This window comes from Carcharhinus amblyrhynchos, chromosome 2 (genome assembly GCF_965287045.1).
Source record: "Carcharhinus amblyrhynchos chromosome 2, sCarAmb.v2.hapA, whole genome shotgun sequence".
Taxonomy (NCBI): domain Eukaryota; kingdom Metazoa; phylum Chordata; class Chondrichthyes; order Carcharhiniformes; family Carcharhinidae; genus Carcharhinus; species Carcharhinus amblyrhynchos.
In genome coordinates this window covers 59844640-59859740 of record NC_137325.1, presented here as the reverse complement: position 1 = coordinate 59859740, position 15101 = coordinate 59844640, and the positions used below count along the sequence as shown (strand labels likewise).

Here is a 15101-nt window from a genome sequence, read left to right as displayed (position 1 = left end):
AGTTGACTGTCAGTTTCTGCTTGGTGATTCTGCTTTGTTGTCTGTCTTGATGGTCACTTTGGAGAACGTTTACCCAAAGTTCAGAGAATGAATGCCCGTGATTGCTGAAGTGTTTCCCAACAGGAAGGGAACACTCCCACCTAATTGCTGCATGGTGTCTGATCATCCGTTGTCTCACACTGCATTCAGCCTCCGATCTTCAGGTAAGTGTTCTCCAAGGCAACCTTCAAGACATACAACAACGCAAACTGGCTGAGCACAAACCGATAGCCAAATTCCGCACACATGAGGATGGCCTCAACCGGGATCTTGGATTCATGTCACGCTACATGTAACCCCCACCATTTGGCTTGGGCTTGCAAAATCCTCCTAACTGTTCTGGCTTGAGGCAATTCACACCTCTTTAACCTATGATTATCCCTCTCTCCGCTCGCATTGCCTGTACTTGTAAAGACTTGATTACCTGTAAAGAATAACATTCCACCCATTACCTTGCAAGTGGGTCTCTGTCTATATATGCCCTGTTTGTGAACCCAACTCTCCACTCACCTGGTGAAGGAGCAACTCTCCAAAAGCTCATGATTCCAAATAAACCTATTGGGCTTTAACCTGGTGTTGTGAAACCTCTTATTATACGATTCTGGGCTCAAGTCCCACTCCAGGCCTTGAGCACAAGAGAAATCTAGGATGAGAATCCAATGCAGTACTGAAAGAGAACTGCATAGCCATCTTTCAGTTAAACTGAGGCCCCAACTGTTTCATGGATGGATATAAATGCTCTTGTGGCACTATTTTGAAGAAGATCAGGAGAATTATCATTAGTGTTCTGCCAATATTCCCCCTGAACAAGCATCACAAAAACAGATTCATTGTTTCTTATCAGTTGGTTGTAAGCGTGAGAATGCTGTATGTGGGAGAATGCTGTATGTGGGAGAATGCTATATGTGTGACAATGCTGTATGCACGTGGGAGATTGCTATATGTGGGAATTGTTGTATGTGGGACACTGTTGTATGTGGGAGATTGCTGTAGATGGGAAATTGCTGTAGATGGGAGATTGCAGTAGTGGGAGATTGCAGTCGGTGAGAATTGCAATATTTGGGAGATTGCTGTATTTGAGAGAACACTGTAGGTTGGAGATTGTTATATGTAGGAGATTGTTGTAGGTGGGAGATTGCTGTAGGTGGGAGATTGCAGTAGGTGGGTGATTGCTATAGGTAGACAATTGCTGCATGTGGAAGATTGCTGTAGATGGGAGATTGCAGTAGGTGGGAGATTGCTGCAGAGGGGAGAATGCTATATGTATGTGGGAGATTGTTGTATGTGGAGATTGCTGTATGTATGTGGGAGATTGCTGCATGCAGGAGATTACTTTAGGTGGGAGATTGCAGCCAGTGGAAGATTGCTGCATGTGGGAGATTCCTGTAAGTGGACTGCAGGAGGTGGTTGATTGCCGTATGTGGTAACTGCTGTATGTATATGGAAGATTGTTGTATGTGGTGATTGCTGTATGTGGGGATCACTGTATGTAAGTGGGAGATTGCTGTATATGAGGGAATGCTGTAGGTGGGAGATTGCTGTATTTGGGGATTGCAATATTTGGGAGATTGATGTATGTGGGGATTGCTGCATGCGAGAGATTGTGGTAAGTGAGGGATTGTTGTATGCAGAAGATTGTTGTACATGGGAGATTGCTGTATGGGGGGATTGCTGTAGGTGGGAGATTGCTATAGGTGGGAGATTGCTGTATGTGAGACATTGTTGTAAGTGAGGGATTGTTGTATGCAGAAGATTGCTGTATATGGGAGATTGCTGTATGTGGGAATTGCTGTAGGTGGGAGATTGCTGTATATGGGAGATTGCTGTATGTGGAGATTGCTGTAGGTGGGAGATTGCTGTAAGTGAGGGATTGTTGTATGCGGAAGATTGCTGTTTATGGGAGATTGCTGTATGTGGGAGATTGCTGTATGTGGGAATTGCTGTAGGTGGGAGATTGCTGTATATGGGAGATTGCTGTATGTGGAGATTGCTGTAGGTGGGAGATTGCTGTAAGTGAGGGATTGTTGTATGCGGAAGATTGCTGTTTATGGGAGATTGCTGTATGTGGGAGATTGCTGTAGGTGGGAGATTGCTGTAAGTGAGGGATTGTTGTATGCGGAAGATTGCTGTTTATGGGAGATTGCTGTATGTGGAGATTGCTGTATGTGGGGATTGCTGTAAGTGAGGGATTGTTGTATGCAGAAGATTGCTGTATATGGGAGATTGCTGTATGTGGGGATTGTTGTATGCGGAAGATTGCTGTAAGTGAGGGATTGTTGTATGCGGAAGATTGCTGTATATGGGAGATTGCTGTATGTGGAGATTGCTGTATGTGGGGATTGCTGTATGCGGAAGATTGCTGTAAGTGAGGGATTGTTGTATGCAGAAGATTGCTGTATATGGGAGATTGCTGTATGTGGGGATTGCTGTAGGTGGGAGATTGCTGGGTGCAAATTTACTGCTGCATTTTCTATATTACACTTTAAAAATAATTTGTTGGATTTCAAACACTGAGGTGTCTGAGGGTCATTAAGAGCAGTACATAAATGAAATTCTTTCTTACTATTATCAAATTGATCCAAGTACAATATTTGAATTAGAACTACAACCAAATGTTGTGATGTTAGTTATAAAGTTCTTTGTGGAATAGAAATAACATATGACCATCAATTACAAATGCAGACTAGTCACACCCTAACATGTAACAGGGATCTCAAGAACCAAACATTGTGATTACTATAACAAAGTAAAGGGAATATTATTTGTATTGTATAAAATGTAATATGTAAAGGTTGGAAACCAAAGCCCAGTAGTCCTATTAGAAGGGTACTGTTTGGTTTCAACCTGTAGTCCTGGGCTGTGGTGTACTGTGACCATGGAAATAATATGAAAATAAGATTATTGTGTGATCAGCACTGACACATGATACATCCCTTCTCTAATGTTTCTGGCCAGTTAGCTCATGAACCGAGAAGTCTTGTGGGAATTATGGTCAGTCTCATAGTTGAGATAACTATCACATCCGAGCAATGATGTGTTCTATTTTTGCAACACATTTCAAAATGATATTTAAATATAGTTATGTTTTTTATGACAATGCAAGGCAGAGATTAGGAAAAAAATACCTCTCCAGACCACACAAGAAGTTGAAGACAAGTGAATGCCAGCAAATCTGCAAAATGATCTGCTGTGCATTAATTCTTCTGTCACTGTACTGTTATCTTCTCAAGTACCTATGAAAAACCCTTGTTATCCATAGAATCCATAGAAATCCTACTGTGCAGAAGGAGGCCATTTGGCCCATTGAGTCTGCACCAACTCTCTGAAAGTGCATTTAACCCAGGCCCACCCCATCCCTGTAACCCTGTGCATTTACCAAGACTAATCCCCCTAACTACACATCTTTGGACACAAAGGCACAATTTAGCATGGCCCATCCACCTAACCAGTCTTTGGACTGTAGAAGGAAACTGGAGCATCTGCAGGAAACTCAATCAGACATGAGGAGAACATGCAAACTCCACAATGACAGCCGCTCAAAGCCAGAATCGAACATAGGTCCCTGGTGCTGTGAGACAGCAATGTTAATCAGTGTGCTACTGTGCCGCCCCACGTTAAGAGCCAAAAGGTTATCAGAACAATGAGATGAAGTAGTTTAAAAGTGCTCAATGTTGGTTATGAAATGTAGTTTTGCTATCATTTTCAGTTCTGTTACACCAGGCTGATTCCTGTTGTGCCGTTGTCATGCCAAACTTTCCTTTCACTATATCAGCTGCTACTAAATTGCTCGGTTGTGTTGGGAGCACAGAAATGGCCCTAGCACCTGCAGATATATATGGTTCAGAACGTGAGACTGGAAAAATATTTGATTGAGTGAACAAGCAGCCCTTTAATTTTTTTGGTTCCTTCACTATTACCTTAATAAATCTAAATGCAAGTCCAGCATTTATTGCCCATCCCTATTTGCCCTTGAGATGGTGGTGGTGAGCTGCCTTCTTGAATCCCTGCAGTCTATGTGGTGTAGGTACACCGACAGTGCTGTTAGGGAGAGAGTTCCAGGATTTGGCCTCAGCGACAGTGAAGGAATGGCAATATAGTTCTAAGTCAGGATGGTCAGTGACTTGGAGGGGAGCCTCCAGGTGGTCATGTTCCCATATGATTCCTGACCTTGTTTTTCCAGATGGTAGCAGTGATGAGTTTGGAAGGTGCTGTCTAAGGAGCTTGTTTAGTTCCTGGCAGTTCATCTTGTAGTAGTGGCACACTACTGCCACTGTTCATTGGTGATGGAGGGACTGAATATTTGTGGTAGGGCTGTCAATCAAGTGGGTCTTTGTCTTAAATGGTGTTGAGGTGCTTCAGTGAGGTGTCTCAACGAAATATGTGAAGATCATTCCATCACACTCCTGATTTCTACCTTGTAGATTGTGAACAGGCTTTAGGGAATCAGGAGATGAGTTATTCACTATTCTGACCTACTCTTGTAGCTAAGGTGTTTATATCATTCAGCTTCTGGTCAATGGAAACCCGTAAGATGTTGGTAGTAGGGATTCAGTGATGGCAATGTCATTGAATGTCAAGTGGTGATGGTTAGATTGTTGGTTGCTGGAGATGGTCATTGCCTGGCACTAGTGTAGCATGAAATTTACTTGCCACTAGCCTGGATATTGACCAGGTTTTGCTACATTTGGACATGGACTGCTTCAGTATCTGAGGAGTCATGAATGGTGCTGAACATTGTACAATCATCAACGAACATCCCCATTTCTGACATTATGATGGAAGGAAGTAATTGATGAAGAAGCTAAAGATGGTTGGGCCTACAATATTTCTCTGAGTAACTCCTGCAGTGATGTCCTGGAACTGAGATATTTGACCTCCCACCACCATAACCATCTACCTTTGTGCCAGGCATAACTCCAGTCAGCAGAGGGTATCCCTGCTGACTCCCATTGGTTCCAGTTTTGCTAGGGTTCCTCGATGCATGCTGGATAGATGCCAGTGTTGTAGCTACACTGGAATAGTTTGGCTAGAGGTATGGCAAGTTCTGGAGCACAAGACCTTCGTAATATTGATGGAATATTATCAGGGCCCATAGCCATTGCCTTCAGCCATTTCTTCATGTCACATGGAATTGGATGAAGACTGTTATCTGTGATGTTTGGACTTCAAGAGGGGTCCAAGATGATTCAACACTCAGCACTTCTGGGTGAAGATTGCTGTGAATGCTTCAGCCTTATCTTTTGCAGTGATGTGCTGTGCTCTTCAATCATTGAGGATAGGGATATTTGTGGAGCCTCCCCCTCCAGTGAGTTATTTATTCATCTGTGGCAGCACTGCAAAGTTTTAATCTGATCTGTTGGTTGTGGAGTTACTTTGCTCTGCCTATTGGTTGCTACTTCTGTCGTTTGGCATGCTTGTAGTCCTGTGTTGTAGCTTCACCAGATTGACACCTCATTCTGAGATAAGCCTGGTATTGTTCCTGGCATGCCCTCCTGCATTCTTCATTGAACTAGGGTTAATGCCAGGCCAGGAGGTCAACGATTATGTTGAGAACAATTCATCTGCTGCTGATGGCCCACAGCGCCCCATGGATGTCCAGTCTTGAGTTGTGAGATCTATGCAAAATTTATCTCATTTAGCACGATGGTAGTGCCATACAACACAACAGAGGTGTCTTCAATGTGAAGATGGGACTTTGTCTCCTCAAGGCATGCCAACTGATACTGTCATCATGCAACTGCGGCAGGCAGTTTGGTGAGGATGAGATCAAGACTGTGTGGCCAAATTCCCCTTCAATTTGATTTTCAAGTTTGCAGATGACACCACCGTAGTGTTTTGAATCTTAAACAATGACAAGACAGAGTACAGGAATGAGGTAGAGAATCTGGTGAACTAGTGCAGCAACAATAATCTCTCCCTCAATGTTAACAGATGTCATCAACTTCAGGAAGCATAAAGGAGAACACACCCCTGTCACATCAACAGGGACAAAGTACAAATAAATGGTTGAGTGCTTCAAGTTTTTAGCTGTCCAGATCATCAACAACCTGTCCTGGTCCCCCCATGGTGACACTATAGTTAAGAAAGCCCACCAAAGACTCTACTTTCTCAGAAGACTAAGAAAATTTGGCATGTCAGCTATGACTCTTACCAACTTTTACAGATGCATCATGGAAAGCTTTCTTTTTGGTTGTCTCACAGATTGGTATGGCTCCTGCACTACCAAGACCTCACGGAACTACAAAAGGTTGTGAATGTAGCCCACTCCATCACACAAACCAGCCTCCCATCCATTGAGTCTGTCTACACTTCCTGTTGTCTTGGCAAAGCAGCCAGCATAATTAAGGACTCCATGCACCCCGGACATTCTCTCTTTCACTTTCTTCCATTGGGAAAAAGATACAAAAGTCTGAGGTCACATTCCAACCAACTCAAGAACAGCTTCTTCCCTGCTGCTGTTAGACTTTTGAATGGACTTACCTTGCATTAAGTTGATCTTTCCCTACACCCTAGCTATGACTGTAATACTACATTCTATATTCTCTCGTTTCCTTCTCTATGAAAAATATGCCTTGTCTGTTTAGTGCGCTAGAAACAATATTTTTCACTGCATGTTGACACATGTAACAATCATAAATCAAATCAAAGTAGGATTTTTCCTTTTGTTGCTTTGGTCACAGCCTGCAGCAGAACCAATCTAGCAGCTATGTCCTTTGGGACCCAGTCAGCTTGGTCTTTGGTTGTACTACCCAGTCACTTCCTGACTTCCTGACCTTCAAACCTTAGGCTCTCCCATGAAAACTGCTTTATTTGCTGAGATATTGGAGGGTTCTGGTACCTTTGGAATTATACTCCCACCCTTTGATCAGTGTCTTTGGAAAGGAAAAATAAAAGATGTGTAGAGATAAATTAAAATCAATTTAAAAAAAGCTGGCGATTTCTGTTTTGCGGCAGGTTAAGTTTGTTCTGCCAAGCAGCTTCATGCGTTTTATAGAGAGGCATTGTGTGACCCACATCCTGCAGATACCTGCCTTTGGAAGCTTAACATTTAACGTCTGATTATTTATTGTGTTAGCTATGATCAAAGTGAATGGCGGAGCAGGCTCGAAGGGCCGAATGGCTTACTTTTGCTTCTAGTTTCTACGTTTCTATGTGTATTCATTCAGAATAAAGCCTTGTTTAGTAGAAGCAACAGATAACAACAAACACATGTTAAAGGATTCTTTTGAAAAACTGGAGTGGAAATTTGTTTTTTAACGGTATCTGGATAATTCAGTCTAATTATTTCTTCTGCTGATTATTTGTTTTATAAGAAGTTGTTTGTATTCAGTGAACTGTTTAGTTTTTCCTAGCGTTGACTTTTTTCTCCTCCGAATTACTGAATGAAATCTCTGATTATTCATACACCACTCCTTCAACAGTTATATTTCCCAGTAAAGTTGCGATCACATGGCGATAGAGTGGAAGATGCTGTCAAATTCCACAGTTATCTCAGCATTTCGGGAACTCTGTGTGTAGAAGCCGCTGTATGAATATAAGGAGAAAACCATGTGTGCGCTTTCATCTGCAGATCAGAATAGTCAGGTGTGCTGCAGTTCACCTTCTTTGGCATGCAGGTAATACCTGGTTCAGAGCCTGTATTCAGAGAGATGCTTGCTTGAAACAATTGGGGTTTCCTCTGGAAGCCTTAGGAGCATCTCTGCGGGTATCATAACATTATGTTCTGAAATGAAAACCTGACAATATTTTTAATTTTCCTTCGTTTAATTTCCCCAGTAACGGACCTGAAGGTAGTTTCTACTTGCAGCCGGCAGCCCCGGTGGCAGGCTCTCCGAGACACCACTCATCCTGGCTGTAAAATGCTGTCTTGGCATTGCCCCTGCCCTCACAATAAATACCCATCACTCATCAATTTCCATTTGGCTTTGCTTTAATGGTTGCTGAAAGGAAATGGGCGGCGGGGGGGGGGGAGGGCGGGGAGGTGGATAGATGGATTGAATGCGTCCGTCCACTGTTTGATGCTGATTGTATGTGATTGTATGCTGATTGTGCTATGTTTGTGTTCAGGTGAGAAAATCCGCATCAAGTCCACCTATTTTCTCGAAAGTGAAATAACTTGTAGATCACTTTTCCACATAGTTGAAACATCTAAGTGTCTGTGGAAAGAAGCTTTCCTTTGCGCCGAGATGCTCTCTGTAGCACTGACTGATTTTGTTGTAGTGAGCAGTGATAGATTGGGTCAATAACATCACACTTTTACCCTACATTGTAACAACGCCTGCCCACTGCTGAGTGGCTCCGGCATTGTCTCGTTTTATTTCTGATTTCCAGCATCTGCAGTGTACTTTTTACCTTTGCATTATACAGCCCCCTTTTATCTTCTGCTTGTGGAGAAGTTTGAGCGATGCATGGAAATTCTGCTGCATTATAATTTAGTGTCCATAAATATCAAATGTAAAAATTCAAATTAAGGTGCCTGAAATTCTTAATATCAATGTGTGGTGTCTAATTTGTGTAAAATATATTTATTGTGATTCCAGACACATATTTAGATAATTTAATTAGAGATTGCCGTGCAGAATACATCTACCCACAATTAGTGCAAAATAAACTATCTGACTCACCAATAGAAAGGAATGGAAAAGTATTATATTAATATACCTCTTTTTAAAAATTAATTAATTCTCCCAGTCTCTGGGTTAACAATCCATTGCTGTCAATATTAACTGCAGTAAGTATTGTGTGCATGGTTTTGTGAGGGGCATATATGTGAGCCGTTGCCTTCTCGCTCAGTGGCTGTGTGCATCGGATTGTTTCCCTCTCCTGCTCACTAGTAGTTAGATGCAGCTTGTATCTGCTTTGCTTGGCTTCTGGAAATATGAAGTGCTGTGGGAATCCTGGGAGCTGGTGATGTCAGGCTGGGTTGGGTCATTTGAAGGTTAGCAGCCTGGGTAGGGTTCAGAGAAAGTTCACTTGCATATATTAGGCAATTCAATCTTTTACTGTGCTTGTGTGACATAAGGAGTAGGAAGTAAGCTGGTCAAAAGCAGGACGAGCCATTTTGCAAAACAAGAGGGGTGAGCGGAGCTATTTTTGCGGCTGCACATTTGTGTCGTTCAAATTGTGCCAGGGATCGGGAGATCTCCGCGGGTGCCAGAGAGCCAAGAGGGAAAGGGACTCTCAGCGACAGGGCAGCTGCCAAGGCTGAACATTAGGCAGCCTGACTCCCCCTCTCCTCCCCTTCACCCTCTCTCCTTTTGAATTGAGCGCCGTATCTGACTTTTGGGGGGGAAAAATGGTAAATGATCATTTGGATCAATTACAGGCTCTTAGTTGTGTTGTCTGTCATAATTCATGATTCTGCTCTGGGAAAAAGACCAACACTTCTTAACGTGCCAAGAAAAAGAGGGGAGGAAAAAACATATCAGGGCAGAGTTTTGATGGGAGTTCGAGCAACTTTTTTCTTTACAAATTTGCCCACACCTAGAGAGAGAGGAGGAACAGTTTGCTTCGCAGGTTGTGGATAGCCTGTCGTCATGTTTGACTGTATGGATGTTCTCGCAGTCAGCCCTGGGCAAATGCTGGATTTCTACACTCCGAGCCCGTCCTCCTGCATGCTGCAAGAGAAAGCTCTGACTGCATGCTTCAATGGACTGACACACAGGGACTGGCAACAGAGGCACAGCACTCAATGTAGGTCTCTTTATCATTGTTATTCAGAATGTATATAATAGCAAAATCCTTGTGTTTAATTATCTCGAAAGTACAACTCCCCCTTACATGAATTGTGTGTGTGTGTGTGTTGTGTGTGTAGTGGTGAGCGATATTAAATCTCCCATCAGTGCCTTGCCCTGGATGGCAGGCAAGAAGCTCTTGACAGTGCTGAAAAGTAACTGGATACTTTCTTGTCACTTCAACTCTCTGCACTTTGCTCTGTGTGTGTGCCGAGGAATGCAGTTGGTAAACAGTGGCACAAGTGCTAAAAGTCAGGGAAGACAGACGAATGGTGAATGTGCCCCTCACTCTGTGTGTTTGGGAGGGTAGGGCAGGAGCTCGAGAGAGAGAGTGCCTGAGTGTGTGGCTGGCCAGCGATTTCAATAAATCTCCAGCAGTCTCCTCCTCAGCTGTCTCTGCATTTACCCAGGGAAGTGTCACTTTTGTACATCCACTTTCCACCGGCTTTTTATCCCGATGTTTTATTTGAATTGCTGGCGTGGTATTAAAGCAGAATAGGGACAAGTTTTGATCTCCCAGTTAGGGGTATGTGGAGGTCTTATCTTTCAATTATTTCCAATGAGTATCGTTTCGTGATCGTGTTTCCTCTCTTGTGAAATCAAACATCGTTGCATTTTTAAACAAATAAAGCATTAGCAACGCTGGAAGAGGAAAACAAATAGGATTTCATCTTATCAGAAAGCAAACTCTGTTTCTGATCCCGTAAGCCGAGAATTGCGGATAAAAGATTTAATATCAGTCAAAGAAACGACCAAGGTTTCACCTCACTTCAGTTAGAAACAAACAAACATCGATTTTTGTTTCCATCATTTTTATGCTTCGAGCATCTTTACTGGAATGTTTGTGTTTTTTTCCGTTGGGCATTTCCTTCATTTGTCCATTAACATTTTCAGTGTGAAGATTCCTTCCTTTATTCGTATCAAAATATTTAATTAATTCTTCTTTCACATCCCAATGCAACCAGATCCACACTACTATTGTCATTTTCATCCCTACCCGCCAAAAATAACCTCTTCTGCCTTCAACGTTGTTGGTTTGACTTTCCTTTTTTTGAGGAAATTTTAGTGTTTTTTTTCACGCAAATTGAGAAAACTAAATATAACACGTCTCTATTTGCAATTTATAGGTAGCAACCAAGACCAAAGCTAGCTTCTGGAATAATGGTTTGATTGTAACTTAATGCATAAGGAGCACCTTCATTACCAGAGCGGATTATGTAGGGTAAATCTGGAGGTAATATTGCCTCATGAGTACCAGTGACCACAGACCCTAGTGTTTCCTGGTCTGCTGTTCCTCATTAAGCACTTTGCGGCTCTGTGCTTATTAATGGCTAACAGAGACTGCAGATTGATTGCGCTGACCTGCCACATATCTGAAAAACCTTTTTTTGATTGTGCCAATATAATGAAAAGGAGATTGAGGGAGCCGACAATACTAAGCTTTTAGTAATGTAATAATGTTGTAAGAGACACTTAAATTACCTGTTTGATGTACATTCAGCAATTTCAGCTGTTAAAGGGAAAAAAATCAATCCATGGTACAGTAACTTGTCCCCAGTGTGCTGATAGCAGCTGTACACTGCTTTCCTTAAGCACTTTTCACTTCAAAGTTTTATGGGCAGATTCCAGTGTTTCTGGGGTTTAATTATTATAATAATATGAAAATTGATGCAAATATAACTTAATTCCATTATGGTTTTTGCACAAAAACAGCCTTTGAGGTTTCTCTACGTCAAATTATTAATTTGTTGTGCTGTCATAACTAGTTGGGCACAATTGTTCAATCTGCAGTAATTATAGTATAGAACTAAAATACCACAGGTATCTAATGTACAGTGAGGATACAATGGCGTAGAAATTTGTCTCGGTAGGGATTCAAAATTGACTGTATCAGATCAGCCGTCTCTAATACACAGTTCCTAATATTTAATTCCATTTACTGCAACGGAACTGCAATTTTCAATTTGCAGATAGCATCCAGTGAAATGCAAAGCAAGACAAGGCTGGGCTGTGGAATAATGGCTGTGGAGTAACTTAATGCATAAGGAGCACTTAAAGCATAAGAGCAGCTTATGTAGGATAAGTCTGGAGGTAATATTGCCTCATGAATCCCAGTGACCACAGACTCTAGTATTTCCTGATCTGCTGTTCCTCATTAGTCCAGCCTTGTCCTGGTTTGTAAATCCCTTTTGTGCCACAGTCTAAGATGACAAACTGCTAACCCAATGTATTCAGACTTAAGGAAAATAGAAATAAGCAGGAGCAGTATCAGTGGACATTAAAGTCTTGGACGAATTCTGTCTCATCTGCAACTGAGATACACATTTCCTCACCAGTGTTGGTTTTTCTTTGTTAATTGGTAACAATTATATATAGAGCAGTGTTTCCCAAACCTTTTCTCGACATGACCTCATTTTAATGCCTCAGGTTTCATGTGGCCCCAGAGTGAAAATTGACCAAGGGGAGTGGGTTGCTGAGCAGGGTACGGGTGGGAGGTTGACCGGTGGGTGTGGAGGGGGGGGGAATATTTGCTGACTAGGATGGGGCTTTCAAAACTACAGGATTTGCACTGAAAAAGGTAAAGGCGCACCTTTTTACAGGCTGTGGTTGTAGCAGTGACTGAGCCTCGGAGTACAGATGATTAAGCTACACCCACTGACAGAAAGAAAGCTAACATTTGAAGGGGTCTCACAGCAATCAAAAGTCAGTCCAAGCTCCATGGCTGCCATTGCTGCCTCGGAGGACCCACAGTTTGGAGGACTCCTAATATAGAGTTAAAAAATCTGGATTCTCAATGTTGCTGAAAAAACATCCACGAAGAGGTGTGTTATCCAGCCCAGGTGCCTGTCCCACAGATATCTCTTTCCTACCTGTGGGTAAGTGTTTGGTTCCTGCTCAATGGCCTCTCATGATGGAAATGCTGAGATAAACTAGTCAGTGTTTAGCAATCTAAATTGCTTGAAAGATTATTTCCTTGGTTTCTAGTACCACTATTTTGGGGGCTTCAAGTTGATGAGCTGCTGCAATATCAGGTGCTCCTAAACGGGAATGTAACATAAAAATTATTTGTGTGACAGGATGCTTTGTCTTTTTTTTGACCCTGTACCTATTTGTGTGGTAGAATTCATTGTATGTTAACTCCGCCTATGGGCGAAAACAGGTAACAATTGTATAAGTGGTCATCAATAGATAGATTAAATTAAATGAGCAATTGGATTGACTGAATGAGCCAGCCTGAATGCATTACAAAATTGTGCTCCCTAAATTGATGGTGATTTATCGGTGATAATAAGGGGCATATTTTATGTTGGAATGGGAGACCAATTCTGGCATAAATCATGCTGAACATTCATTAGTACTGTAATGATTAATGGGTGGCAATATATTTCTATTCATTATTGTCTGAATTCCCAAATCTTGTTTTGTGTTTACTAAAGAAGCTACCTTACCAAGATTGAATTATTATTAAAAAATAAAATTCTGCCACTGTGTAAAATTAAATTGAATTTTGTGTAACATTGCAACTTAATCGAAAGACAAAAATGCTGCTTATTTCTGCTTCAGACCTCTTACTGTGGAATTGAATAAACTCAAGCTGCTATATTTGCAAATTCTTATTCCCTCTTCCTAACCTCGAACCCCAATCACCCCAACTCTGTAGCTTTGATTACCAAGGCAGCATATTGTACAGACGCAATCATCTCATTTCCTCAGTTGACCCCATAGATGACCTAGCCAGAGCCCAGGTTGCAACCTTAAGTAAGTGAAGTCCAATGAAACTTAATGATTTGAGAGAGCTCTGTGGAAAATGTTACAGATTGTATTTTATGGTTTTTAAAAATTCTCTTTTTCATGCACTTCAGTTCATCTTTGTGTGATGCCCAGTGACTGACAGATTGTAACTGTGTCAGTATCAAAAATGGAATGAGGGTGTAATATACAATTTTTTTTGTAATCATAATAGCAACAGGGTTTTAATTAGTATCACACCCCACTGAATTTGGATTAGGCTGTTTAATATCTTTAGGGAGGTTTTGTGACTCAGTGGGTCGTGCCCTTGCCTCTGAGCCAGAAGCTCTGGGTTTGACTCCCACTCTTGGGTTTAATGGTCACAAAAGGTGAGTTCATAACATTGCCAAGCAGGTTCATTATCAATGTATAAATCCTTCCAATATGCCTAGGGCATGTGGTAAGAGGGGATGGGTCCCCTGGTCAACCATGCTTGAGGTGGAATGGCACACCTCACGCTGTAGCTTCTGGTAGCAGGCTGGTGACCTGTTCCTGGAAGAAAACTAGCTGTGGCAACAGACAGAAGTATATGCAACATCTGTCACTAGTATAATATTTCAGCAACTTGGAGGAAGGCTTCATTCAGAATTAAGCACTATTTGACTAATATTGCTGTAACTTTTAGTCTATCAATAGCTGCAATGGATTAATTTAATTGACCTGTTTTTCTGTTTAATATAAAGCATCCAGTATGTGCTTGTTCGTATGACAGAAAGCATGTGCGTTAGGTGATTGAAGTTCAAAGGGTTACTGTTTCTCTGAAGAGAATATGTTTCTCATAAAAATGCAGGCTAGAAAGTGCATGAATGGAAAACTATGTGTATTGCATCACATATCAGAATATGGACTAGATGAGTAAACTGCTGGGGTGGGAATGGATTAATGTCAGAGGCGATTGTCATGATTTAATCAGCTTAGATGCTTTCTATTCTGGAGTACATATGTGATAATCATTAGTAAATATGTTGAACAGCCATGACGCACAGTGCTTTAAAAAAAAATCGGGGTACTGTTTTGACATTGATATTTAATTATAAAAATGCAGGGAACTGCTGGAAGCAAGCCAGACTGTCAGTGCTCTCCTTTATAACTAACCACATGCGCATTATCAAGATAATACACAGCAACGTGATATTATTTATGTTTCTGACAGGTTATATCAGTGACAGATGTATGTGCTGTAATGGACTGATTGTTAGTCACTGCAGTTAATACACAGAAATTGCAACAGCTAATTAAAAGAAAGCAAATAAAATACTGGTCTCTTATTCTGAAATTTCTGTTACATTGTTTTTTTCAATTCATTCACAGGATATAGGCATCAGTTGCAAATGTGTTGCCCATTGCTAGTTACTTTTGAGAAGGTGGTGGTGAGCTGTTTTCATAAGCTGCTGCAGTCTGTATGGTGAGGATACTTTTGCAATGCTGTTGGGTAGGGCTGCAGGATTTTACCTCAGTGATTGTGTAGGAAAGGTGATTTATTTCCGAGATAAGATGGTGTGAGAATGGAAGGGACCTTGGGGGTAGTGGTATTCCCAT

General features: G+C 41.7%; 1 protein-coding gene across 3 annotated transcripts in view; it reads left to right on the top strand.

Annotated features, from left to right (window-relative positions):
- The window catches only part of LOC145354845 (retinoic acid receptor beta-like), a 337521-nt gene that overhangs the window by 140297 nt on the left and 182123 nt on the right, over positions 1 to 15101 (top strand). The window contains exon 1 of one of the 3 annotated variants that reach the window (XM_080206383.1): positions 9029 to 9732. The exons of 1 other annotated variant lie outside the window; for it this stretch is intronic. In XM_080206383.1, coding sequence (XP_080062509.1) covers positions 9576 to 9732 — 157 coding nt within the window. In that variant the 5' untranslated portion in view covers positions 9029 to 9575. Of the gene's footprint in view, positions 1 to 9028; positions 9733 to 15101 lie in introns of those variants that run through there. One more of the 3 variants, XM_080206391.1, reaches the window with a different exon arrangement.